The 27816-nt window shown below is 40.0% G+C and overlaps 1 protein-coding gene across 6 annotated transcripts in view; it reads right to left on the minus strand.

Annotated features, from left to right (window-relative positions):
• Positions 1 to 27551, minus strand: part of NF2 (neurofibromin 2) — a 69698-nt gene extending 42147 nt beyond the window's left edge. For 2 of the 6 annotated variants that reach the window (XM_016164323.2, XM_016164324.2), the window contains exons 1-3: positions 26976 to 27550; positions 3798 to 3923; positions 1779 to 1901 (exon numbers count right to left, since the gene is read on the minus strand). In XM_016164323.2, the coding sequence (XP_016019809.1) occupies positions 1779 to 1901; positions 3798 to 3923; positions 26976 to 27089 (363 nt within the window). In that variant the 5' untranslated portion in view covers positions 27090 to 27550. Of the gene's footprint in view, positions 1 to 1778; positions 1902 to 3797; positions 3924 to 26975 lie in introns of all 6 variants that reach the window. The other 4 variants (XM_016164322.2, XM_036220422.1, XM_036220421.1 and 1 more) reach the window with 4 other exon arrangements.
• Positions 27552 to 27816: the final 265 nt, after the last annotated feature.

A 27816-nucleotide genomic window follows, 5' to 3' on the forward strand; every position in this document is an offset into this window, starting at 1 on the left:
CCACTGAGTTATGACTGCGGAAAAAAATCATCACTTTCAATATGCCCGCTCTAAGGAAAAAGGAAGCAATAAAGTGTGATCGATTAAACTTTTAAGTACATGTGAGGTTCAAGAAATGTAATTCTTAGGCCATAATGTTGAATTAACATATCTCATTGCATTTAGTGTCTTACAATGAATGGTTCAGCGTGCGATGTTCAAGAGAGCCACATGAAGTGGAGGAACACCAAAATAAACACAACGGGAAAGCCAACTCTGTTCTCACAGATGTCAACAGTCACCAGATTCATAAAAGTAGTAAACTTTGCCTTGTTCAGCCATGAAAATCCTCCAACACTGTAGTATGATGGGAAATTAAGCCAAAGTCACATGATGGATAGGCACTGCTTCCAAGAGCTTCCAAGAAAGCCATGTCTATAACATTAGGACATTCTGGGGCCTGTAAAATCATTTTGCGGTTTCACTCAAAGCCAGGTTTCTAATCCCTTGGTTTCTTTTCAAAGGGGAAAAAAAAAGCCACACTACAGAAAAACTGAAAGGGCTTCCCTTTGACCAGGCGATGTTAGGTAGTGGTCCCCAACATTTTTGGCACCGAGGACTATGAGAATCCAATGCCTGATGATCTGAGATGGAGCTGAGGTGGTGATGCTAGCGCTGCGGAATAGCTGCAAACACAGATGAAACTTCAATCGCTCATCAGCCACTTACCTCCTGCTGTGTGGCCCGGTTCCTAACAGGACACAAACTGGTACCGGTCCACAGCCTGGGGGTTAGGGGGGCCCTGACGTTAGTTAAGGATGGGGAAGTATGTATGTATGTGTAAATATGTATATATACACACCTTTTTTGGCAAAAAAAAAAAATTGTAAAAGAAATTGAGGGGTTTTAAAACATTTAACTTAATATTTACTGACCATAACAATTTGAGGCTCAAACTAATTATAGAAGGACCATGTGACAGAATATACATCTCTTTCTGGGAGATCACATAATTAACACCTCTGTTGCAATCTTTTCTGTTACTGACAGTGGGCATCTTTGGACAGTCTACTCCAGCATCACTCGCTGTAACTAACCATGAAACTGGGGCAGTCCTCCAATCAACCAATAAGAACACTAGAACACTAATCCCTCTGACCACTGAGTCCCTAGACAGTCAACTAGCTGTCTTTGAACCTATAAGTTTGGATCTCCTAATTTCTTCAATTTATTTGAATGATTACTTATGAAATGCCTACTGTATGCTCAGTGAGCCTTGCCTTTAAGGAGTTTGCAATCAATGAGTAAAGAAAAAACAAGACAATTACAGACAAAAGAGTAGCATGAAGCATGTTTAAAGTTCCACATGCATAGGATTAACCATGTGTCGCTGGGGTTTTGAAGTCCTGCCTTAATGACCACAGAGTTTGAACTTTTGGAAGAACTACTCTTTATAAAACTCTCTTTAGACTTCCTTTGCAACTACTGAGTACTTTTAAGTAAGTGAGAAGAGAACAGGATCCAGCTTCAAATAGGTTTTAAATTAGGTAGCTACTTGTACCCATTCTTCACCATCACACTTTTACAATTTCCTCTGACACCAATTCTTATCACTCAAGTGTAGTTCTATTCTGAAGATTTTTTTCCATTACAGAACCAAAAGGAATGGCTTTCTAGCGATGGAACATTTTCACAATGTGAAGTATTTGTGGTCAGCACTGAGGGTTTGTCCAGGCTGCCTCTGCCATCATGCCTGAGTAAGTTTCCCCATAATTAGGGGGTAGCATGGACTGGTGTACCTGCAAGAAGAATAAATGTTGTGTGATCTCCTGAACTAGCTCCTCCTCAGCATTCTCAGGATAAAATTTGGCCAGGAAGTGAAAGGTGACTGGCTCCTCCTTTGAAACATCATGATCCAGCACCTGCAGAATTACAGAACAAAAGACAAACTATATTAGCACCTGTTCCTCCCATGCCACCAACAAAGAACCTTTTGCAGGGAGCGCATAAATATTATTTCCCCTCTAAATTCATCACATTTCCCAAAGGTTGTGGTTTTTCAATTGGAGGCATTCACAAAGCCATCTATAACAAGAGGTAATATTTACTCCACATGGCATTTTTGAACCAAGATTATTAATATCCTCAAGGAGTCAGTGATGCCAAGATTAAGGTACAAATGTTCTCAAGGCCACAAAGATAGTTAAAAACTAGAAATTTATAACTCTATGGTCTTGAGCACTAGCCTTTACGGGAGGCTGAATTTCTGAGGTAGTGGAATCTGCCTTTATTCTTTTTCCTTGTTGCTGACCCCTAACATTTAGGCCCATATTGGAATGGAACTTAGAGATGAACTAGATTTTTGTGAAATCATCTAAACATTAATTAAGCAACAGAAGTGAAACATATCCATTATGGCAACCTTTTGTTACAAGGAACCTCTAGAGATGCCCCACAAAATACTTGGGCACAGTCAGTAAACCACACTGCCTTTAATCTTCTAACAATTTCATCCACCCACTGAAAAGCTTGAACCATCTGCTCTCCAGAATGAATTTCATTTCAGGCCATAAACATGCCATGTGACAGGCTCCAAAGCTCCATTAACGTGTGTCATAATTTATTTCCTTTGAGCAGCAGGTATCCCAGTTCCTGATGCCCCCAATCTATATCCATTTGGCCAACACTCAGGTTATGATTTAAATTTACTTTGCTGAGAATCACAAAAAGATACAGAAATTTTGCTGTCTTTGGCAGATTACTGTTTGTGCCCCTGCCCAAATTCCAGTTGGTGGTGCCCAGAAGATTCAAAATAAACGTGATCTAGAACAGTCTCACTGACATTGGCACACAGTGGCATTTTGCTGTTCATGATCATTGGGAATTACCCTATGAAATTTAAAACCAGCAGGGATTTGAACATGAAGATTCAGATGAGTATGTACATATGCAAGCACAATTTGAACACTTGAGTTTAGAGTCAAACTGGTAAGAGACAGGCAGCTTTCACTGTTTATCATGCAATGTAGTAGATAATAAAATCAGGTGAGCAATTTCAGGGGATTCCATTTGGGATAAGAATTAGACACTGACTTACTTTGATATTCAGGTGTCTTTTAGGAATTGCTGTCAGAAGTACATAGCCCTGCTCTCATCCATCCTCATGGTTAGGGGGGCAGGTAAGTAGGTATGCCTTTGTGTGCATATATGAACCCAGGCAGAGGGCAGTTTCCCTAGGCAATATCCATTTCTAAGCCACATGAAAAATGGTGGGAGCCTAGACTTGTCCAGCAGGCTGCAGAAGCCCCAGAAAATCATGAGAACAAAATGGACAGTCTTCCTTTACCACAGGGATCAGGGCACTCTTTATTTCTTATATCATGTTAATGATTAAATTGAGTTGGGCCATGGTGTTTCTCAAAGACTTTTAAAATTCCATAAAGCACATGAACCCCAAGAAAAGCTTTCAAAGACATAAATTATAAAAAGTGTATATATGTAATTTTTATTCACAAAGCCTAACTCATGGTTCAATAAATTGAACAGCATAAAGCCAGAGAGCAATCAGCCTGGTGACAATGAGTAAAGAAGCCAGGGATCGCAATAGTTTAATCCTGGTTGGTTCTGAATGCCTGGAACAAGTAGAAAGCCTGTGGCTTCTCCAGGACCGGCTTCCTGCATGACTTATTTCAGGACTTGCCCCTCTCTCTGCTATGTCTCTGTCATATTCCATGATGAGCAAAACAAACAGGGCACATGCTCAGGGAAGAACCAGAGCACAAGCCAGCCCTACTGCTTTCATCCAGTTCCAGCCCAACCTTCTTGTCCATTTTGAGCCAGGCCACAGTATCCTTGATCGTGTACTGCAGTCCAAAGAACCAGGTTTCCCGAAGCCCCAGGGTCCGGCACACCAAATCAAATAGGTCCTTCCCTTTCCACTTCATCTGCAATATAACAAACCAAGAGGGAAACTCATTGTGAGCAAAAGTCATAATCTGCTCTCACAAAAACCTTTTCTTTGCACTCAGGTTCCAAAATGTGGGGATGACACTGAGATGGCTAATAAGCACAGAATTCCTAAATAATTTTAAAGCTTTCTACACAAAACCATGAATGGGAAAATACCAATTAGAGCTTAATGGCTTAATCACTGCAGAACATATACAATACCTCCCTTGGATAGTTCCTTAATATCCCGAAAGCTAATTTAGGAAAGCTGGTAAATAAGCATCCTCATTTAGGAGAGTTTGGCCTCTTGAGTTAATCCAGGGAGATGGCTAGCTTCTAGGGACATTAATTTCCTTGGGATTTTGTCACATTGAATTTTAAAAAATCATGACCTTGCCCTTTGGTAAAAGGCTAGCATTTTGTTTTGTTTTGTTTTAATTTAAAGGCTGGCTTTACTAGAAGCTTTTTTAAAAGGCAATATAGGGAAGGAAGCTGTAACCAAAATCATAAATCATACAGAAAAAGAACCATTAGAAACCTAGTTAGTTCAATCATGGGTAACTGAGGTCAAAGGGGAGGAGGCAACTTGCCCATAGTCACATGGAGCAATTTCAAACTCTCCTGTATCTAAACCAGAAGATGAACAGAGATTAATATACAATAAAGCACAATACTGTACTTATCCGACAGCCTCACTCTCAAAAGGACCTGAAGCAATGGCTACTAAATAAACCCTTTTCTCAGCTATTCAATCTTATAGCTGGAAAAGCAAGTTCAACATCTTAATAGGGGAAGAAAATGCCCAGCAGCTTAGTAAATGTTGCCACCTTGTGGCTTTCAAGTTAAACAACCCAGGATGTTCCCATATCACCTTAGCTGCTGCTTGCCGCCCCGCCCCCTCCACCCCGAACCCCCGCCCCCAAGGGCCCAGAGTATCAGGTGGACATTCAAATGTATGCTTGGTACAGTTATGAGCATATGAGATACATCACAGTGTCAGTGTCATACTAAGAATAATCTTGGGATTCAAATACAAGGGTGCCAGATACCGGAAGAATAAGACCATTCGACTCAGAAGCATCTGTCCTTCTACCCTCATTAGAAGTCTCCACCCAGTTCCTGGCACACTGAAGATGCACAATGAAAAGGAATGAGAAAAAAAAAAAAACAATTGGGATTTAGAGTCTTGTTATAAAAGCAAGAAGGAAAAAATAAGTTAGACCTCTAATATCTGATTGGCTTTTGCTAAAATCTGATTCTACAGAGGATTTTTCAAGTAGCCTTCTATTTTTAATATATGTGAATGAACAGTGTGTTCTCTATGAGGTACTTAACAGGAGAGCTCATCACTCCTTCTATGCTTGCAGTAAAAGTCAAAAGGCAAAGTAGCAACCTCGATGGAAGGACACCAAAACCGCAGCAGACAAGTGGTTGAAATTCGTAGCTTTTGTCCTTCGCCAGGTCCATTTCTCCTAGCTGTCCTTCTAGGTCTGCCCCTGTCTCCTCTGTGATTTTAGTGAGGCCCCTGGAACACTACCAAACTTGAGGTCTTTAGAAATTATTCTGAGTAGAATAAAATAAAATGACAAATTTTATTTTTATAATGTGATCTCCTTCCCCCCTTTTAAGGCTCAAGGCTCAATGCTTCTTGTCACAGCCATTTCCTAGTCTGACAACAGGACAAAGGGTTTTTTAATTCACTCCAGGTTTTAGTTCCTACAGGCAGACTTCACTGAAGAAATGTTATTTTGGAAAACTAGAAGCTTCAGGATGCTGATTATCCTCTTGTTTCTATTTTAAGCCAGTACATAGTATATACATCATAAATGACTACTTTGCTACAAGACAATGTAACACTAAAGAATAGACATTAACTTGGAAAAAAAGTTAAACAGACATTAACTTGGATATGGCCAAGAAGATCAAGGTAACGATTCCCAATCCACTATAACTCACAGCCATGGCCAGGCTCGGCTTTGGTACAATGATGGGGCTTGGCTGTCTGCAAAATGGACGTGCAGGGCATTAAAAAGAAAGCTGTGAAAAAAATGATGAGTACATTTCCCGACTTGGGAGTTTAAATTCTCAAACCTAACATCATATTAATGCAATTTTCCTGTATTTCTTTGTACTTCTTTGTTTGTAAAATGCAAAATTACCTCGGCTGAATGCAAAGAGACGATGTCTTTGTTCCCATGGAGCTGGCGATAAAATGAGAAGGGAAAAAATTCTCACATCAATTCATAACGCCCTACTTAGATTTTTCACTTTGACTTGTAGAATTATAGAATGTCAGAGTTGGAAATGAGCCTACCTGCTGGGTCTACCTACTGTAGACCTATTCCCTTTTTGTATAAATAAGGAAACTGAGTCACGGATTCCTCAGCAACCTGCTAAAGCAGATATTGGTCTTTTTTATGATGATCTAAGGTAGGCAACCCCTAGTTCCTCAATTGCCTTTTTTCTTGCTCTGTGGGGTTCCATTCCCCAGCCACCTTTTCCTGTAAGTAACTGGTATCTTAACACTCTTCTCTCACCCTGAAACAAAACTTATTCTTGGAAGACCCAGATATTGCTCTTTTATAGCTCAAATTAACACTTCTGCTACCTCTCAATTATTCTTCCAACAAGCATTACAGAATACATCCTATGTGCCAAACAACGTTAGACACTGAAGATGCAAAATAGGGGAAGCATGGTCTATGCAGGAGACTGAAGCAAGGACCCAGGTCAGAACAAGTGAGAGTTAGATGAAAGGCAAAAGGAAATAAGTCTACATAAAAAATCAATATCTAAAGGAAACTGCAAGTCATCTGGGCGAGCTGAAACAGACAGGCTGAACTCAAGAGGGGGCGTGGTGGGAATGGGGCATGATGTGGGGCCAGGTGGCTCACCATGGAGTCTTTGAAGACTTTTGGGCAGAGGAGTGATGGGATCAGATCTGCCTTCTGGAATGTGCTCTGACTACGGGGTGGAGAATGAGTTGCAGGAAAGGAGCCTAGACTCAGGAAGGGTAGAAAGGCCAATTCCTGCCTTAATGAAGGCAGTGGGACGGAGAAAAGGCAGCCTAGAAAATGGAAAGGAGGCATTCACAGAACTGATGCCTGAATGCCAATGGGGACTGAAGAAGAAAGAATCAAGAGGGACACCCGCATTTCTGATTTGAACACCAGGTGGATTAAAGCAGAGAGGGAATACAGGAGAAGCAGCAAGTTTCGGGGGGAACAGATGACTAATTAAGTTTTAGATGAGACAAGGTGCCTGAGGAAACCAGGTAGAGATATCCAAAATACATCTAATTTAGTCTTAGCTCTATTTACAAAATAAAATGTTCTCTTTTTACATAATTAAGTTTTTTTCTTTTCGGTTAAATCTATTAGCCAATGTGTTGTTTACCTACCTGAGGATATACTTTTCAATATGCCCTTCCCCAGGTGTATAAGCCTTGCTTAGTCCTCCTAATTGGGGTTTCTACTTCTTTACAAACAAGAACCATTGATCACAGTTGCTCCAGGTGGTTCTCAAGGCTCCCTGTGAAGGGAGGTCCTGGGCTGCAAATGGGGCTTCCTCGGTTCTGGTTGACTCCTCAAACATAATCATGCTCGTCTTTACAGTTTTATCAGTGACCCACTGCACTGTGCTGATGCTGTGCAGTGATCTGAACACCTGAATGTCTCCTTAGATTGTAGGTGCCCAGAACAAGAGCAACATCCATCATGTCTCTTTTCTCCACAGTTTCCAGCCGAGTACATACATAACAAGACAAGGCAAATGATGGCTGTCCAATGGAAGACTTGACTACTTCAAAAATCCAATGCTTGAAAACTTAAGGCAAAATGAACACCCATCCATCCACTCCCTCAACAAATATTTGGTGAACACACATTGTGTCCAAGCACCAGCTGAGGAACAGGGGATAAGATACATGGGGAACAAAAGAGGCAGTCTTGGCTCTCAAAGAGGTCTAGGGCATGGACCGGTCAGGGGCAGATAACCACCTCCCTCGACTCACATATAAAAATCAACTCCAGGTGTCGTTTTCAGCACTACAACACTTGTAAGTGCCACGACAGGGACCCAGAGGCTGTAGGGACCCTCTATCTTGGAAGGATGGGAAATGGCATCTAAACTGACTATTAAGATGGGAAAGAGAAGCTGAGTGAAGACCTGGGGAAAGAGTGAGCAGAGAATTATGTTTCAGGCAGAGGAAATAGCATAAGCAAAGGTCTAGATGCAAAAAAAAGTTTAGATGATCCTTGTAGGAAATTAAAGTATTGTAGTTTAGTTTGACTGAAGAATAGAGACTGGAGAATACTGCTGTGCTTCCAAAAGGAGAAAATTACCATCTAAAACCAATTCTTTGTCAGCTAACTCTGCCTCTTTCATGTGAACCAGAGAACACCGAAAGTTATCCAACTGACCATTTTCTTCTTTTTCCCAAGGATAGATCATAACTAGTACCATTCCAGATATACAGGTGAGAAGCTAAATCATTACGTAAGATGGATGCCTCAGGACATTAGTGCCTAATCCTTTCAAGGAACCAGTCTAAAAGGCATAGATAGGCTATGGTTATCTAACATGGATATGAATTTCAGCTCTGTCACTCAGCAGCCTTGGGCAAGTTACTGAACTTATGCTTCGCAATGGGCATAATAAACAGAACCTGTCTTAGCAGATTGATCTAAGGATTAAGTGTATTAATACAATTAAAAAGCTTAAGACAGTGCCCTGCCCATAGTAAAAACTCAATAAAGGGTAGTTATTATTCATTCTTACCCTGCCTCCTCTCTTTATATTCTCAAGTGGCACTGTTTAAAGTTCCCTAGTCTTATTTTATTCCATGGATGATGGATGACAGATCAGAAAGGGCACTATCAATTCTCATTGAGCTAACCATGCTATCACTCATTTGACAAACATTTACTGAGCATCCACTATGTTGTAGTCACTGTGCTTGGGACAAGAGATAAATGATGAATTCAGGACAAGACACTGTCCCTATTCATGTCTGACAGGGAAGACAGGTAAATGGATAACGAAAACATAACCTGGTAAATACTAACAGAACAGAGTGCTATGGGAACACAACTCAGTTCCGGAGGCTCTGATGGGTGAGGGGCTTCACTGAGGAGACATTGTCAGAACTGGCTCTTGAAAGCCAGGCGATATAGTCTATGCTCTGGTGAAGGGGTTGAAGAAAGGGAGGTCACGCCAGCTGGAGGGAACAGCACGTCTACCACTTGGGTCCAAGCTGTTGCAAAGTGAAGGAACGTTCTTTGCACTTTTCTAGTATCTGACAAGCAGCATAATTATGGTATCTGCAGTACTGAATGTTCAATGCAGTATTGAATATGCAGCTTCAGCCTAATGCATGTGAAAGCTCAGACCCGCCACGGTTGATTAGGAACAAAGTTGTTCAATCACTGGTTCTGAGCAGTCATGCATCCCTTAACAATGCCTGCCAGGTCTCTAAGAAGCCAAGACCAGTGGGATGAGTCTCATTTTTTTTTTTTTTTGAATTAAAATATTTCCCTTTCTGACACCTGATCACACATAAGCTTTTCGGGCTTTGTACTTCTACTGCCTAAAGGCCATTTTGTTTGTCCTAGGGTTTGTCATTTTTCCTGAACAGATTGCCAAAAACAGAACGGCTCCTGTTTTAATTAAACATTCATTTAAACCCATATCTTTCCACCTGGCCAAAGTGTTCAAACTATTCCACATATACCACTACAGCAGCTACTTGCCTCATCTCAGCCTTGTGAAGAACAGGGAGGCTATGAGGCAGATGCTCACTTTGCAGACAGAAAAAAAGAAGTAGAAGGAGTGAGAAAGGTGATTTGCGGGAAGAAGAAAGGAAGGAAGGAGCATAAATCTGGACTCCATGGCATGTAAGCTCCCACTATGCAGGTCTCGTCCTCAAAATGCCCTTCAAGCGTAGGGGCTAATGGTAGTGGGTCTGGAAATACAATGCTTCATGCTTTGTGGCTGTGCTCTCTAGTACTTTAACAGTCTGAAGTACTATTTCACAGATATATATACTTGTGCTTCTATCAAAGATAGATGTGTATGAACTTTATAAACAGGACTAAGTGCTGTCAGCTTGTTATTTTTTTTTCGGAAGGCCTGAATTTATTAGCTTTACCCAGAGTGAAGTGCTTGTAATTTATCAACCTGGAATGTTTTAAGTAAATAGCACTAAGCACTTACTCTCTGTAGCAGGAACGTAGCTGGAGGAAGTAACTGACACCAATAACCTACAAGGCTGACTAAGGTCTATTAACCAGGGAAGCATTATGAATAACGTCCAAGATCGTCATCTTAAAATTGGCCATATTTAGACTTACAACTCAAATTGCCATTGTTTTTTGCTTTCACAGCCTCCATTCCACATTGCATTTCTCCCACTGCTTTCCTTAAGCCATGCAGCCATTGAATCCCTGTACTTGCTGATACAACTATGTAGGATGAGTAGAAAACCAGTCACATGACAGGGAAAAGCCACAGCTAGAAAAAGACAACTTTCGTGAAGAAAGAGAATAGATAGATTTTGGCTGCCATCTGTGAAGTGCCTAAGAATTAGGACCCACAGAGAAACTTCAGCTTTACAGAGAAGACTCAAATCTAGAAAAAGCTACCAGAGAAGCCAACATTCCATTTCATAGAGGTCTGTAGGACCAGATTATCAGCCACAAAGGAATGCTATTTGGCTACCTACTTCACAGAAGGTGAAAGAGAACTAACAAAACCAGCATTTGCTTATCAGGGTTTCTCCTAATTAGCTCACAAGCTGCCACAGCTCTTGCCATAAAAGTTGTCAAAAGATTTGCTTCCTTACAGATACAGCAACAGAAGGAACTGAGCCTCCCCAGGCTCATGACATGTGCAACGTGTTTACCATTATTCCAGAAATGGAAAACCAAGGATGATTGTGATTTCCCCTCTCAACGTTTATCACTAACTGACTTTTGCAGTCACTGTTGGCCTACAAGAACTGATTTACTACTATAGGACATTTGAGAATCTAAGATGCTAATGTATCAGACCCAAACCTAAATACAACTTTTATTTGTCCACTTTGATAAAACAGATGCCAGATACCTCAATTTATAAGATAAAAACAATGAGAAGAATTATAACAAGTGATTTTGCTGTATAGTAAGTGAATAATGAGTTCCATTAAAATCTATTATTTAATCAAAGAAAATTACAAAAAAAATACAGTAATACAGGTGTAAAACTGATACTCCCCAACTCATTGTGCTATCACCATACCACAGAAGCAGGTTCTTGTGTCTCAGGAGCTTAAATTGCAAAACTATTGTGCTGCTTCCTGTTGCAATTAAAGGATGCACCACTCTTAATGAGACATTATTTCTCAACATGAGAGAAAAGGGCATCCTCCAAATAAAAACAATGTTTGATCAAGTAAGAAGATTCATTTCTCTGCTCTACCAGTCACAACTCCTATGGTGCTCATCTAAATCTGAGCAAAATCTCACAAACCCGAAACCTTCTCCTTGCAAAAAAATAAAAAATAAAAAATCCCAACACCAATCTCTTGTCCTGTCAATTTCTGCCATAATCGACCATAACAAGTAATTTTCTTCTCCCAGGCCTCTGATCATCTCCGTCAGTATGTAAAATCTATTTAAATTATTAGTTTCAATACCCTCCACCTTGAAATTACTTCCTTCTTCCTTCAACCAATTGCCCTGCCTTGTTATAACCAAGCCTGTGCCCTCCTAAGTCAGCAAAACTCTGTGCTTCCATTTATCCATAACTAGACCTTCTTAAGATCCTTCCCTTTATCTTACCACTGTTCTCCCCACAAACAATACCAGGTACATGAGTCAGTATGTACTTTACAAATACAGGAAAATGAGGTGTCTGCCTTTCCCCAAGATTCCTGTCTTTCCTCTAATTCTGCAGATCACAAACTCTTTGAAGGCAAAGGCCTGCTCTTGTTCACGCTTCCTCCCTCTTCCTCCCCCTCTCCCTTCCCCCGCCCCCCCTTACACACACACACACACACACACACACACACACACACACACACACACAATTTAAGTCTCCCAGAACCCAAGCAAGTGCTGCATAATCTGTGGCCACTCCATAAATGCTGTGGTTGGCTGATGTTGTTGATGATAATGATGATGATAACTAAATGAGGCTTCTGAGTAGAACAGGCTTCTAAGTAATGATTGCAATGAAGCAAGAATTTATGATATTCCTTATTAAAATTCTAATTGCATAATTGGGCTTTCAGGTATATATATTTTCCCCCTTTGGTGACACATACTGATTTCTTCTCTCTAAAAATACCTTGGCAAGGAAATCTAAATCTCAAAGAATCAACCAAGAAAAAAATTTCCACAGAACAAAAGAGACTCGTAAGAAACAAATCACAGCAATTTGGGAAGTCACAAAATGGAGGTTTTAAACTCTGATAAGTCTTTCAAAACAAAATGAATTATAGTTTTTTTGGGCAAGGGAGTCCCTATGTTTGCAGCTTCTAGCACGTTTCTTGCTGAAGTGGAGAGAGGTTATAGCAGCAGCAGTGAACCCAGAGAGGAGATCTGCATCCTAAACACTCTCCTTCTACCACATACAAGCTTATAACCTCAGGTGAGCCAAGCAGCTCAACTGTGCCTCAGTTTTATCATCTGTCAATTTCTTATGCCCCATGCAATGCCCAGATTTTATGATGCTAAAGAAAAAAGATGAGGTGCCTTGAAGTGGGCTGACAGATGACAAAGAAAAAAAATATGGTTATGGTGCTATAAAAATAATACAACCCCCCAAAGCAAATAAGACAATTTCTGTCTTTAGAATTTAGCTCACAACATGAGAGCAATCACAGCCTTGTCAAATAGCTATAAAACACCCAAACCCGCTGTGTTGGGAAAGTCACTTAACCTCTTTGGATCTCAGCTTCCACAACCATCAAATGGCCTTTCAGTATTTTTACCCCCTGAGTCTATGAGCTCGAGATGGTTTTCTATAAACCATGTAGTATATTTTTCATTGGTATAATAATTTTCTTTTAATTCTTTAACATACCGTTCTATAACTTAAAATCATTTTCAGGGATGTAAATGATCCTTAACAGTTAACTTATGTGTGCTTCCCACATTCTTTTCCCTTACTCAGGTTTTCTATTACTATCTATTCCTTTCTCTTAATAATCAAGAGTTGACTTATAATAATGAACTCCCTAATGTAACAAAAATGATAATTATAATACTGCTGAAAAACAGAAGATTTTTAGCACCAAGCATGTTGTTTGATATTCAGCAATTATCAATGATTACAATGCTTGAAATATGGAAAATAAAAATTCTGCAGAGAGCTACAAATAGGAAACGACAGTAAATTCAGTGCAGATAGACACAAAGCTAAATTCGAAATGCTCAATCATGAGGTAAAATTAGCCGACCATGAAATATAACCCATGATTAAGCATTATCCAACTGATTAATGCTGCCTGCCCTTCCCCAAAATTATGGTTTATATGCAGAAGTGCATTCCTTAAACAAAAACAAAACAACAACAACAAAAAAACCTCCCAGAACAGAGCTAGAGCATAATCCATTCATACAAATCAGCTCATGTAGAACCCACACCTTAGCCTGGAAAGAAATTTTAAGCATTCTGTTTCTGTTTCTAGCTTGACCTTTTGATTAAGTTTCACAGTAATTAATAACACTGACTTTGACAGCATTAGAAGGTATAGGTATGAGTGGGTAGGACTGGTAAAAATTTCTGCAGATGAATGAGAACTACTGTGGACTTAAGACTCTTTAAACATATATTTATGAGACTTATTTAATTTCAAATAATTATGAGAAGGATACTAGATAAATACGCTATTGGTGAACTTAAAACCACAGATCAGTTCAGATAAGTTTGGTAATTACTCTGGACTCCAGTTTTAAGTGTAATCTGAAAGTCATATTACTAGGAGACTAAAACTGGCCAGGTGGATAGGAAAGTCATAATTCACTAACAGAACGGTTTTGTGAATTTTCCAAAGCTAGAATTTGGCAAAGAAGCAAAAAGAATAGCAAGCGTAGGAAGAGGAAAAAGGCCCCATGTCTTTGGAAATGATGTGCTCTGACCCCACCTAGTGGTGCCACGGTGATTCCTAAACTGGAACAAGCACCCTGAGTGACGGAAGATTTCATTAAAGATATTTTCCCCTGAAGTCAGCACTAGTTTGGTAATAAACTTCTACTTGCTGAAAATGTACTAAAATGTGGATTTATAATCTAAATTGGACAAAGCACAGGCAGGAAGATGGAACACATCATCCTGTAACAAACCAGAGAAGCCTCACCACCAGCTGGCTAAAAAGATTAGCAGCTCTGAGAAAACTCAATTCTAGGCTTTTAAAACTTCAAATGCTTTAACTCCTAAAATTAAAATTAAACAAGCAGCAAAGTGTCTTGGACAAGAATGTAAAACTAGAATGAATAATTGGGGAAGTCATCAAAAACAAAAAAATTTCAAAATGACACATTAGGGACAAAAAAAAATGGAGAATAATTAACTATGGCAGAAATAAAGAAAGAATCCTATGGATATCGATCACAATGGACATAAAGCTAAATATAGATCAATTATATAGCACATTATAAAAAAGATCCTTAAACAGGAGTAAGGTATAAGGGAAAGCTCCTCATATTTAGACTAATTATAGAGTCCAGAGGGTCTATAATTATAAAGGCATGGATAACCTGAAGAAGGTTCAAAGAATGAAGATGATTAAAGGAGAAAATTCATAGTGCCTCTAGCATGAGAGACTTCCTCTTTGTTCTCACACTTGTGACTCATGATAACATAAGAAGCTAATATTTACCAGGTGCTTACTATGGTCAGGCTGTGGGCAAAATAACTGTAAAGGTCCACCTCATTCATGCTTTAAAACAATCCTATAAGAAGAATACTATTCTTCACATTTTACAGATGTGGAAACTGAAGTTTAGAGGGCTAAGACCAAGGGCACTCAGGGAGTGCATGGCAGTGAAAGGCTATTACCCAGGCAATTTACTTTTTTTCAGGACATCAGCTCTTGTCCCCTAAGAAATATTCTTCCTGTCCTCTACAAGATTTCTCTCATACTTATATGCTCAAATCCTAAGTTGACTTCCTACCAAAGAAGGAAATATGAAAGAGTTGTGCAATGAGCTTCTTCTGCCCACATCACCTAATATAGAATGTTAAAGCCCAGGGCTTTTAAAATCAAGTTCTTCTCCCCCATTTTTCTGATGAAGCACTGAGGCCTGGAGGGAAGAAGAGATGTACCCAAGGTCACACAAAGGAGCTCTGCCTGGAAGCCAGGGGTTCAAACATCAGTTCAGGGCTCTCCGTGGTTTTACACAAGTAACACCCTGACTGCACACTGGGACCAGACACAAAAAAGTGTGCTGACCTCCTGAGCCCAACTCTGGCCAGGCTATACCCAAGAACTGCCTCCTGCTTGGCTGGCCTTGGGACCTAGGGACTGGCTCTAGACCTTGGTACCTCCTGAATCTTGGGTCTTAGGTTTTCTGCTCCTTGGCCACATAAGACCCGGATCCCTGGCCTCATTCTTCTCCTGACCAGGCCTTTGGATTCACTAGACCTTTCTTTAATCTGCCTAGTTCAGTCCCAGCCCCCAGCTAGTTCACGTATTAGTGTGACATCTGGCCCAAAGAGGTTGCCTTCCAATTGGGCCCTGTTTCCAACTTCTCCCCACCTACTCCCTAACATTCCAAATCATTCTGCATGCCAACCACTCTAAATCACTCTCCTAGGAAAAACCTTAAAGTTCCCTTGAATCTGATGAATACAAACTCCTTAATCTGGCCTTCAGGGGCCTCCAATATCTGGCCTGAACCTACCAATTTAAACACATCTCTCTCCTCTCACTCTTCAAACCACAGGATTCCCAGCCACTGCCTTAGCCCAAGCAACACCCACTGATCCACTGACAGGACTGTTCTTCCCCCTGCATCCGTGGACATGAACCTACCTTCAAAGCCAAGGGTAAGGTGAATAGGGGAAGTGCTCCCCACTCACCCCAATGCACAATAATTCCTTGCCCTCACAACAGTAACACACCTGCATTTGATACATATAGACTCCTTTGTGTTATCTTTTCATGTGTGTCCTGTTTCTCTAACCAGATTATGAGCACCTTAAAGGCTGGGACCTTTCCCCTTAATATCTTTCTGTGTGCTCTAAACCTTAAATACTGGCCGTTCCAAAACTGAACTGTAGGGGAAAGAAGTGGATGGAGAGGGAAGTGGACTTTAAAGAAGTTACATATCTTTGTACGGCAAAGGAAATCATTAACAAAACAAAAAGACAACCGACTGTTTGAGAGGAGATATTCGCTAATGATACATCTGATAAGGGGTTAATATCCAAAATATATAAAGAATTTATATAACTCAACAGCAAAAAAACAAACAATCCAATTTAAAAAATGGGCAGAAGACCTGAACAGATACTTTTCCAAAGAGGAAATACAGATGGCTAATAGACATATGAAAAGATGCTCTAGGTTGCTAATCATCAGAGAAATGCAAATTAAAACCACAATGAGCTATCACCTCACACCTGTCAGAATGGTTATCATCAATAAATCAAAAAACAAGCGTTGGGGAGAATGCGGAGAAATGGGAACCCTCATACATTGTTGGTGGGATTGCAAATTGGTCCAGCCGCTATGGAAAACAGTCTGGAGGTTTCTCAAAAAATTAAACATGGATTTACCTATTGACCCAGCAATTGCACTTCTGGGTATTTATCCAAAGAAAACCAAAACAATAATTCATAAAGATCTATGCACCCCTATGTTCATGGCAGCACAATTTACAATAGCCAAGATATGGAAGCAATCTAAATGCCCATCAACAGACAATCAGATAAAAAAAGTTATGGTTCATATACATAATGGACTATTACTCAGCCATTAAAAAAATAAAATCCTACCATTTGCAACGACATGGATGGACCTAGAGGTTATTATGCTGAGTGAAATAAGTCACATAGAGAAAGATAAATACAATATGATTTCACTTATATGCAGAATCTAAGGAACCAAAAGAACAAACTAATCAAAAACAGATTCACAAATATAGTGGATGTGTACAATTTGGTGACGAACAGAGGGGAGGGGGATTGAAGAGCTGGGAGAATGGGGTAAAGGGTTAAAGAAGTACAAACTAGTAGTTGATAGTTGGTCACGGGGATGGGGAGTACGAGATGGGGAGCACGGCAGAGGAAATGCAGTTAGCATTAATATGATGGCTAGGTGGAAGGCCAGGAAAGGGAGGGAGCAATCGGGGGTATCATTTTAAGAACAATATAGATGTTTAACCAATGTACTGTATACTTGAAACTAATTTAAATAAAATGTTTTTAAAAAGAAGTTACATAATTAACTTTTCAAGGTACAGGAAAGGGTCTCAGAATAGAGGTTAATCCATTGCTACCTACGTAGACACACTAAATATTATGAGGAGACACCAGGTTGAATATAGTAAGAAAATTCTGAGCATAAAGCACGTTAAATATGCAACTAGAAAATACTTAACTATTTACGAAATAAGTCTCATTTTAGGCCAAAGGCAAGGAAGTTGAAGCAGATTGTGGCAAGAGAAAAGGATTCACTTACAGAAAATGTACATTTGATTCAAAAAGATAAGCTAAACACCAAGGCGATATAACAGAGGTTTGTCAGGCACATCATCACTCACCGGCCAAAAATTTAAGCCCACTGGCAAGTTTACAAAACGGTTTGAAATGGTATCTTACACCAAATGCAATAAACAAAATAATATCATAGACAAATAGTTGAGTAAAAAGTTCTTTGAAAGATCTATTTCTACTTTCTTTTTCCAGTTTATCAAATACTTAAGTTCTCTCCAGATTTTTAACCTTTTTTTCCTTTTTTCTACTTGGAGCTTTTTATTTGGGTAGCAAAGTTTAGTAGAAAGAAGGCTGGCCTGGAAGACAGATGACCTAGGTTCAATCCTTGACTCCATCACTTAGTAACTGTGTGGTGGTCTTGGGCACAAAGAAGAGGGAACACTTGAGCAGAGCCTAGGCAAATAAGACCATCTATGGCAGGAGCCAAGTGCGTTCTGGGCAACAGGAACAGCCAGTGTAAAGTGGAACAGTGTGAAAAGAACTTTCAGGAAAGAGTGACCAGAAAAATGGGCCCAAAACAAAGAGAGTATGTAAGGAAGTGCAGGAGAGGCCAAGAAAGGGAGCCAAATGATAAGAGACCCTGCACTTCCTTCCTTTCATGTAACAACCCTCATATGGCACTTACCTGTGCCAGATGCTATTCTAAGTACTTTACTAATAATAACTCAATGTTAATCCCTGTAACAACCTTCTGCAGAAAGAATTATTACAATCCTCATTTTACAGATAAGGGAACAGAAGCATGTGAGAGGATTAAGGACCTTGTCTGAAGTCACTCAGCTGGTTAGAGGCAGAGTCAGGAACTGGGCTCCTGGGACCATGGTTGTAACCTCTAGGCTATGCTGCCTCAGCAGACCCAACGAGAAAACAGGGGCTTGAGATAAGACCTACTCCACTTACTTGAAAGCCTCATTGTGAAGTTCAAATATGCAACTGCTGGCCTCATTAGTCATTATTGAGTTAGACGGTGTGCCCATCTACTCTCCTATTGCCAACCTACCTCTGTCCTCTTCTTTCTCTTTCAGAATAAACAGTGGCTCTACTGGGACTTTAAACTGACTATTTACCCTGTCTGAGCCTCCATTTTCCCCTCTGAAAATGAAGCCAATGATAGCGCCTACATCCTAAGTAGGTTTTGACCACCGGTAGGTTGTGTTCACTGCCTGGCCCACGTGGGTGTTCAGTAAATATCTGTTGAACGAATAAATAAACGAGTCTCCCTTGTATCAAATAATATTATGTGTTCAAAGCATTGAGCATGGTAGCTGCCACACAGTAACTGCTATTCCCTCACCCTTCCTCCCACAAAAGGGCAGACATGGGATCCAGCAGCGAGCAACACTAGTCAGTAAATGCCCTCCTCCCTTCTTCATTCTTCACCAGCAGGGCTGCATTCACTATTAATTGTCTATGTTCTAGATCTGTAGCACCTGTGCCATTCATAGGCACTGCTTAAACCCCATAGGAGAGCCCAAATGCTAAGGTAGAGACAATCTTTCCTCTGAAAAAAGATTCTCAGTGCTCTCATGCAGAGAACGACTACTGTATACTACAACTAAGCAATGAAATCACCACCTCTGCCTGCCTGGAGTTTACATCCCAGAAGGGAATCATTTGCCTAAATCTTGGGGTGTCTAAAATTTAATATCTTATTAAACACTAGAGTTGTTCTTTCTGTTTTCCCCTTTCAAAAGTTCCTTCTGTCATGGAATGACTTTATGTCCACTTGCATGTTGAAATAATCTGTAATGTTGGTATTTAATCTGATCATAATCCAATTTGGGTATGTGAAAACATTTGGAATGCCAACCAACATGAAAAGGAGGCTTTCTTTTCAATATAAGATGGTAGGAGAACTTCTCACAACACTATCTTGAGAAATGTTTCATATTTGGCTCTCCTTACTGATAGACTGAATTATTAGAGTAAAATTCCAGCCTAGATAAGAAACAACATAACCATTTAGCCTCCTGGCAAATTACATTCAGCATCCACTTTCTCAAAATGACAAATATCAAATCTTTCAAGTGAAAAAATTCTCCAAACCATTGAGCCAATGCAGCAAGTAGTGCAAGGAAGAAATTTTTTCTCCCGTCTCTGCAATAGAAGTCTGAATTTCTTAACGTAAGGTAACATGATTTATATGTTAACTACCACTGGCCCTGAAATTGAGTCCTTCTAAGAAAACCACCTACATTTTGCCTCAGTAAAGCCAAGAATTCCTCAAGCACCACCTGTCTTCTTTTTTTCCAAACACATTAGCCATCTCCTTGCACTAGTACCTTGCTCAGTTAAATGTATGGCATAAAAATAGGGTAGAAGACTAATCACTTCTCAGAAGCTAAATTCTAGCATTAGATCAAACTACTGTTACTTTCAAAAGAATATTTGAACATCATTTACAAACAGATATTTTCACTGGAAATTTGAGGTTCAATGAGATGCAACAGCTTGACAAATTGCAACATGGCCGTACCCATGGTGACCTTAGCTTCCTACTTTAGGCCAATTATAGTCCCTTCCTTTCTGCCCAGCACTACACACTCCATGAATCCTTATAACAACCTTGCAGGGTCAGTAGCACTAGTTCTATTTTACTGGTGGGGAAACTAAGGTCTAGAGAGCTTAAGTATCTTATCCGAGCTTAAAGCAGTTTAGCTGGAATTCAAGCCCAGGTCTGTCTTATTTCAAAGCCTATGCACTTTCTCCTATTGGTTTGCTTCTTGGTGTGGTCCCTGGGCCAGTGGTATTGCATCACTTGATTGTTAGAAATGCAGAATTCTCAGTTGCACCAAAGAACTACAGAATCAGAATCTACATTTTACCAAGATCCTCAGTTCATTTATGTGCACATTAAAAATTGACAAACTCTGCATTATAACATTCTGCGCCTCCAAATATCGCTACTATTATCCCATTCCGTAGATCAGTGTTTCCCAATGCGGTGGCGGTGGGGAGTGAGAGGACAGGAAAGGGGAGGCTGTTTTCCACCCCCAGCCAGGGACACTTGACAATGTCTTAAGATATTTATGGTTGTCACAACTGGCTCTGGGTGGAGGGTGCTACTGACATCTAGTGGGCAGAGGCCAGATATGCTGCTGAACGTCCTACAGTGCACAGGATAGTCCCCTCTCACAAAGAATTATCCAGCCAAATGTCAATAGTGCCAAGGGTGAGAAACCCTGCCATTGCTGATAACAGTGTCCATCCTCTCAAGGTCTGGGGTTTGTTTATAGAAGAATATATAAGAGGTTTTCATAGCAAAATTATAGCTGAAGAAAGGTCATACAAAATCTCTGTCCCTATGGTTATCACTCACGATCTCACTTATCAAATAGTAACTTAGATCAGGGATCAGCAAACTATGGCCCACAAGACAAATCCAACCCTCTGTCTATTGTTAGGCAATTTAAAAGCTAAGAGTGAATTTAACATTTTTAAATGGTTGGAAAAAATTTTAATGACATTTCATCACTTGTGAAATTGTATAAAATTCAAATTTCAAAATCTATAATTAAAGTTTTATTGAAACAAAGTCATGGCTATTATTTTTAATTTTATCGAATGCTGCCTTTTTACAAACTTATTGAGATATAAGTCACGTATCTTAAATTCTATTCAAAGTGTACAATTTAATGGTTTTTAGCATATTCAGATTTGTGCAACCATCACTACAGTCCCGCTTTAGAACATTTACATCACCTCAGAGAAACCTTGTACCCTTTAGCTATCACTCCCCTATGCCCACAGCCTTTTTCAGCCCTAAGTATCCATAAATCTACTTTCTATCTCTACAGATATCCCTATTCTAGACTTGCACATGAAAATAATCATAAATTGTGTGGTCGTTTGTGACCAGCTTCTTTCACTTATGTTTTCCAGGTTCATCCATGTTGTAGCATGTATTGGTATTTCATTCTTATTGCTAAATACCCTATTGTATATGTTTTCCAGGTTCATCCATGTTGTAGCATGTATTGGTATTTCATTCTTATTGCTAAATACCCTATTGTATTGATATACCACATTTTGTTCAGATAGTCATCAGCTGATGGACATTTGGATTGTTTCCACCTTTGGCTCTAAGACCCAAACTACATAAAACAGAGTAATAATACTGGGGGTGGTGGGCTAAAATGGAGTCAGGAGGTCATTAGGGAAGTCAGACTTGTTTACATCTGCACCCAGATGAGGTTTGAACTTTTGTGCTTGCTGTAGAACTACATCCTGGAATTTAGCCCCCCTTGTTTCCATGCCAATGATTACTTTAGAATCTCACCACCTGGACCTGACCAATCCTTTTTGAACTAGCCATCACATCATGTTAAGTAGCCAATAGAAGTTTCCTTTGTTCCAGATTGTGGCTTTTGCCTTTATAAGCTCTGCCTTTGTTTGTCCTCCCCAGAGCACATTTCAGGTCTTCCCTTAAATTTGTGTTTCCCAGATTCAAATCCATTAAGACCCCAAATAAACTTTTGATTTTTTTACACTGATCTATATGGATATCTTTATGCCAGTATCACACTATCTTGATTATGGTTGTTTTGTAATAAGTTTTTAAATGATGAAGTGTTGAGTCTTCCTACTTTATTCTTTTCCAAGATTGTTTTATCTATTCTGGGATCTGTGCAATTCAATTTGAATTTTAGAATCAGCTTGTCAATTTCTACAAAAGAAGTAAACTGGGATTCTGATAGGGATTGCATTGATTGTGTAAAGCAACTTGGGAAATATTGCCATCTTAACAATATTAAGTCTTACCATGCATGACAGGGAATGTTTTTCCAATGGATCCACTGATTCTATTGATCATCTTTAATTTCTTTCAATGTTTTATAATTTTTCATAATGTTTTACAATTTTGTTAAATTTATTCCCATGTTATCTTATACTTTTTGATGCTATTATAAATAGAACTCTCTTAATTTCATTTTCAGTTTATTCATTACAGGTATATAGAATTACAATTAATTTTTGTATATTGATTATGCATCTTGCAACCTTGTTAAACTCATTTATTAGTACTAACAGGTTTTTTTTTTGGTTTTTTTTTTTACTGGATTCTTTAGAGTCTGTAGTCAGTGAACACAGATAGTTATACTTTCGTTCCAGTATTAATCCCTGTTATTTCATTTTCTTTTCTAATTGTTCTGGCTAGAACCTCCAGTACAATGTTCAATAGAAGTGGCAAAGTGAACATCCTTGATTGTTCCTAATCTTAGGGGGTAAGCATCCAGTGTTTCACCATTTAACGATGATATTAACTTTATACCACATACAAAAATTAATTCAAAATGTATCAAAGACCTAAATATAAGAGCTAAGACTATAATACTTTTAGAAGAAAATATAGGATAAAACTTTATGACTTTGGATTTGGCATAGGATTCTTAGGTTTTTCAGATGCTCTTTATCAGGTGGAGGAAGTTCCCTTTTATTCCTATTTTGTTGAGTTATAAAATACTGCTGGATTATGTCAAGTGCTATTGAAATGATCATGGTTTTTTTTTTTAATCTGTTGATATCACATAATACATTAATTGATTTGGGGATATTAAATCAACCTTGATTCCTGGAATAAACCCAGGTTATGGTATATAATTCACTACGTGTTACCGGATTCAGTTTGCTAGTATTTTTGTTAAGGATTTTTACTTCCATATTCATAAGAGATTGGTCTCTTGTTTTCTTGTGTTATCTTTATCTGGTTTTGATATCAGGGTAATGCTGGCCTCATAAAATAAGATGGAAAGTGGTCTCTCCTCTTTTTTTTTTTTTTTTTTTTTTTGAAGAGTTTGTGAAAAGTTGGCATTAATTGTTCTTGAAACGTTTGGAAGAATTCAGTGGTAAAGTCATCTGGGCCTCTAGTGGATAGAGACTGGGCTTTTCATTGTGGGTAGTATTTTTATAACTAATTTACTCTGTTCAGTTTTTATAGATCTATTCAGATTGTCTTTTCTCAAGCCAGTTTTGGTAGTTGGTGTCTTTCTTAGGAATTTCTCCATTTCATTTAAGTTATCTAATTATTTGATGTATAACTGCCATTTTTCTTTTTGTTTCCTATGTGTTTCCTGTTTCTCTCTTCCTTCTTTACTACTTGCTTTTACATTCAGCGACTATTTTTTTAATGAAGCATTTAAACTTCTTTAATGATTTTTTTCCTGTTTTTTTCCCTACATATATATTTTTTAATGACTTCTCAAAATCGGCTTCAGACTTATACCATCTGAATTCCAGTGATATTTTCCAGAAAATCCTCTATAGCTCCATTCCCTTCCCCTTTTTAATAGTATGGTTATATATATTACACCTATTAAAGTTACAAACCTGACAATATATTGTTGTAGTTATTACTTTGCCATCTGTAGTCATTTCCTTAGCCCATTACAGCTTTGCTCCCACCCATCTCCTCTGTGCTGTGATTGGCACGTATATCACATATATATTACATTTCTGTTATAGTCCCAACATATAGCATATCCATATTTTATATAATTGCTGTTTAAATCATTTAAGGGGAAAAATATGCACTTATACTCTTTTATAGTTAAATAATTGCCTTTATTGGTGCTCTTTTTTGGGGATTTAAATTACTGAGAGCACTTGCTTTTAGCCCTAAGAACTTCATTTAGTGCTTCTTGTTAGATGAGCCTTTGAGCAACAAATTCTGTTTCTGTTTATCTGAGAAAGTATTTCACCTTCCTTTTTGAAACATCCTTTTCATTTATATTGTACTGGATACAGGATTCTCGGATGACAAGTTTCTTCTCTGAGCACTTTGAAGAGGTCAACTGTTAATCTTATTGGGGTTCCCTTGTAAGTGCAGAGCCATTTCTCTCTTGCTGCTTTCAAGATTTTCTCCTTGCCTTTGACTGTCAGTATTTTTAATATATGTCTGTTTGTGAATCTCTTTGTGTTTATCATCTTTGGAGATCATTGAGCTTCCTGAATGTATAGGTTATTGTTTTCCAATAAATTTAATAAGTTTCAGACATTTTTTTAAAAATATTTTTTCTCTCTCCTTTCCTTCTAGTATTCCCATTATACATATTGCTGCACTTAATCTATCACATTTCTCTGCAGCTCTTTACACTTTTCTTCATTCTTTTTTCTCTCTACTCTTCAGCCTGTGTAATTATATCAATCTATCTTTAAGTACACTCATTCTTTTCAACTCTTTGAACCCCTCTAGTGAATTTTTCATTTTGGTCACTGAACTTTCCAATCCAGAATTTTACTTTGGTTCTTTTTAACAATTCTATCTCTTTACCAATACTCTATTTGATACAAAAATATCACTATACCTTCCTTTACTTCCTTAATCATGCTTTCCTTTAGTTCTGTGAACATTTATAATGGCTACTTTGAAACTTCATTAAATCTAACATCTGGTCACTCTCACAAGCATTTTCTGTTGCTAGCTTTTTTCTATTGTATAGGTCATACTTCCCTGTTTCTTTGCATACCTCATAATTTTTTGTAGGAAACTAGACATTTTAGATATTATAGCAACCCTGGGGACTGGTGCCCCCTTTCCAGAGCGTGTTACTTTTTCCTTGTTTATTTGTTTAGAGACTGGCTGAACTGTTTCATTGAAATTTATTTCTTTCAGTGTTAAGGCCTATTCTGTTGCTCCTCAAGGAGGTGCATCTTTGGATATACCTACAGGTTCAGCAGGGCTCACTTTCCCTTCCCTGATCACACCCAGCTGTTAAACTCCACTAATTGTGGTATATTATCATTTTCCACAATGCTCTGGGGCAACCTTGACTGTTCTTGAGTACTCTTAGGCATAAACTCCTCCATCCTCTATTGCAAATGAAGTCACTACCTTAGGGAAAAAAGTAGGAGTTTAGGGTTTTAAAGGCTGCTTCTTCCTCCAGGCAAAATCTCTGAGTCCTTGCTAAAATTGGGGAGGGCAATACACCACCCTGAAGTCTCAGTTTGCCTCTCCTGGCTGGAACCACTATCTCACAAGCTGAGGGTTGGGTGAGAGTAACTGGGGCCCAGAATTTTCAGTGTGCCACACCAAGGCCCCATTTCATAAGTAGAAGCTGAGTGGAAGAAAGAAGCGCTACCTTTCAACTTCACTCAGTCTCAGCAACAAGTAATCTGGGGCAGGATGAGAAGCACTAAAGTCCTGCTCCTCTTGGGAAGAAAGCCTTCTGACTAGGGACTAGAGGGAAAGGGAGCCCTGTGTTCTAAGTTGCAGCAGTCTGAAGTAGAATCTCTACCTTGCTGAGCTGAGAGCAGGGAGGGTGGTAGTGGTCTTCGTTCAAATGCCACACACTCTCACCTTCCCTACCAGACTTTTATGTATTTTCTCGAATGGATGTTTCTTCACTTGATGATTGTCATTAGGACCATTTTCAGAGGGTTGAAATTGTTTTGTTTTTTAATAATTTTTACCGGTTTTACAGGGAACCAGGTCAGCGGAGCTCCTCATACTGTCCTGCTGAAAGTCAATCCTGCCTATAGCTGCTTTTGTGCTACAACGGTAGAGCTGGAGAGTTGAGTAGCTGCAACTGAGACCTTTTGGCCTGCAAAGCTGAAAATATTTACTATCTGGCTTTTTACAGAAAAAGTTTGCAAACTCTTGACTTAGGCCCCTGCTTCCAATGCTGCTGGTTCACAGATCACACTTTGACTAGCAATGGCTTAAATTAATTGAGAGGCAGTAATATATGGGTTAAGAGCTTGATTCGAAACCCCACTTTAGCATTTACTAGATACATGGTTGGGGTACCTACCTCATTGTGAGAATTAAATGTATGAATGTCTGGCACTTAGAAAATATTCAACAACGTTATCACAATCGAAACTGTACGGAAAATTTAAGTACAAGAAAAACATCATCTCATCCCTCAAAGAGTTTTTTCCCAGATAATTAAGTTCTGGAAAAGGCAAACAAGTATAGACTTTTCAATAAAACGAAATGCCTTTTAATACCTGGGGGTACATATTATCTATTAAAGTAAAAACTGTAGAGCTGGAGCTTAATTTTGACACTGAAAACTAGAATTCGCTACTATTGATGATCCAGCCTCTCGCTGTTAACAATGAATGAAAACTTTCAGGAAGTGCTTTGAAACCCAAAAGCTCTAATGAAAAAGGCAGCAATTTATCTTTAGTATGAGGATTTGGGCCTAGATGGTCCCTTCCGGTTCTGGCAGTCTCTACCTATGCCCAGAGATGATTATAAACAGAATCCCTTAAGTTTCCACCTCGACTGTCACCGCGTCAGGGGTGCCTGGTTCGGTGCCGGACCCGCGCCAGGGCCCAGCGACCGGGGATTCCTCCAGGCTCCCCTTTGCCGCAGCCCGTCGGGACTGCAGGCGGGTTACCTCGCAATTGAACTCCATCTCGGCGTCCATGGTGACGATCCGCACGGTGAACGTCTTGGGCTGCTTCCTCTTGAGAGAGCTGAAGCTCATGCGGGAAGCGATGGCCCCGGCCATGGTGCGGGGCTCAGGCCCGGGACCCTCGCGTCCCGAGGCCTACACTCTGGGACTGTTAGCCCCCCTGAAAAAGCTGCACAGGCCTCAGCGCCACCATGGTGGCCGGCCAGCAGGAACGGGATCTGTCTGGGGGGCGTGGGTCGCCAGCGGCCAGCATGGGCCGCGAGGACCCTGCCCCGGGAGCGGAAAGGGTGAGTTGCGGGGCGGGCCCTGACGGCCGTGAGGAGAAAATGCGAACGATGGACCGACGAGGAGGACCCGTCCAGGAGCTCCGGGACTCGGGCCGGGGACGCTGGGGTCACCCAGGGACGCGGCCCCTAGACGGTAGCCGCCTAGAACGCGCGCGCCTCTCAGCGGCTGACGGAAGTCTCGGGGCCGCGCTGCAGCCGGGCGCGCACGTGCGCGCGTGGCTGTCACCGTACTCGCTCAGCGCACCCGCGGGTAGCGTCCCCTCCCCGCAGTTCCCCCGCCAGCTCCCTGCCCCGCCCTCATGCCCCGAAGGTCGCTACTCATGACACAACCTAACCGGAGACTACCACTCAGACACAGCGATTGGCTTAGAACTCTGAAGGAGGCGGGACTTACACTCTTCGTCCCGCCTTCTCCAGAAGGACTCCACCAATTAGAAGTTTCACTCTAACTGGAGGCGCGGGCATGAGCTCGGCGTTGACTGGCTATAGCGGCAGTCCCTCCAAATGCTTTTGTTAGTAAGGGGTAGCCTACTCTA

The sequence above is a fragment of the Rousettus aegyptiacus genome, unplaced genomic scaffold, assembly GCF_014176215.1.
Source record: "Rousettus aegyptiacus isolate mRouAeg1 unplaced genomic scaffold, mRouAeg1.p scaffold_m13_p_5, whole genome shotgun sequence".
NCBI classification, from domain to species: domain Eukaryota; kingdom Metazoa; phylum Chordata; class Mammalia; order Chiroptera; family Pteropodidae; genus Rousettus; species Rousettus aegyptiacus.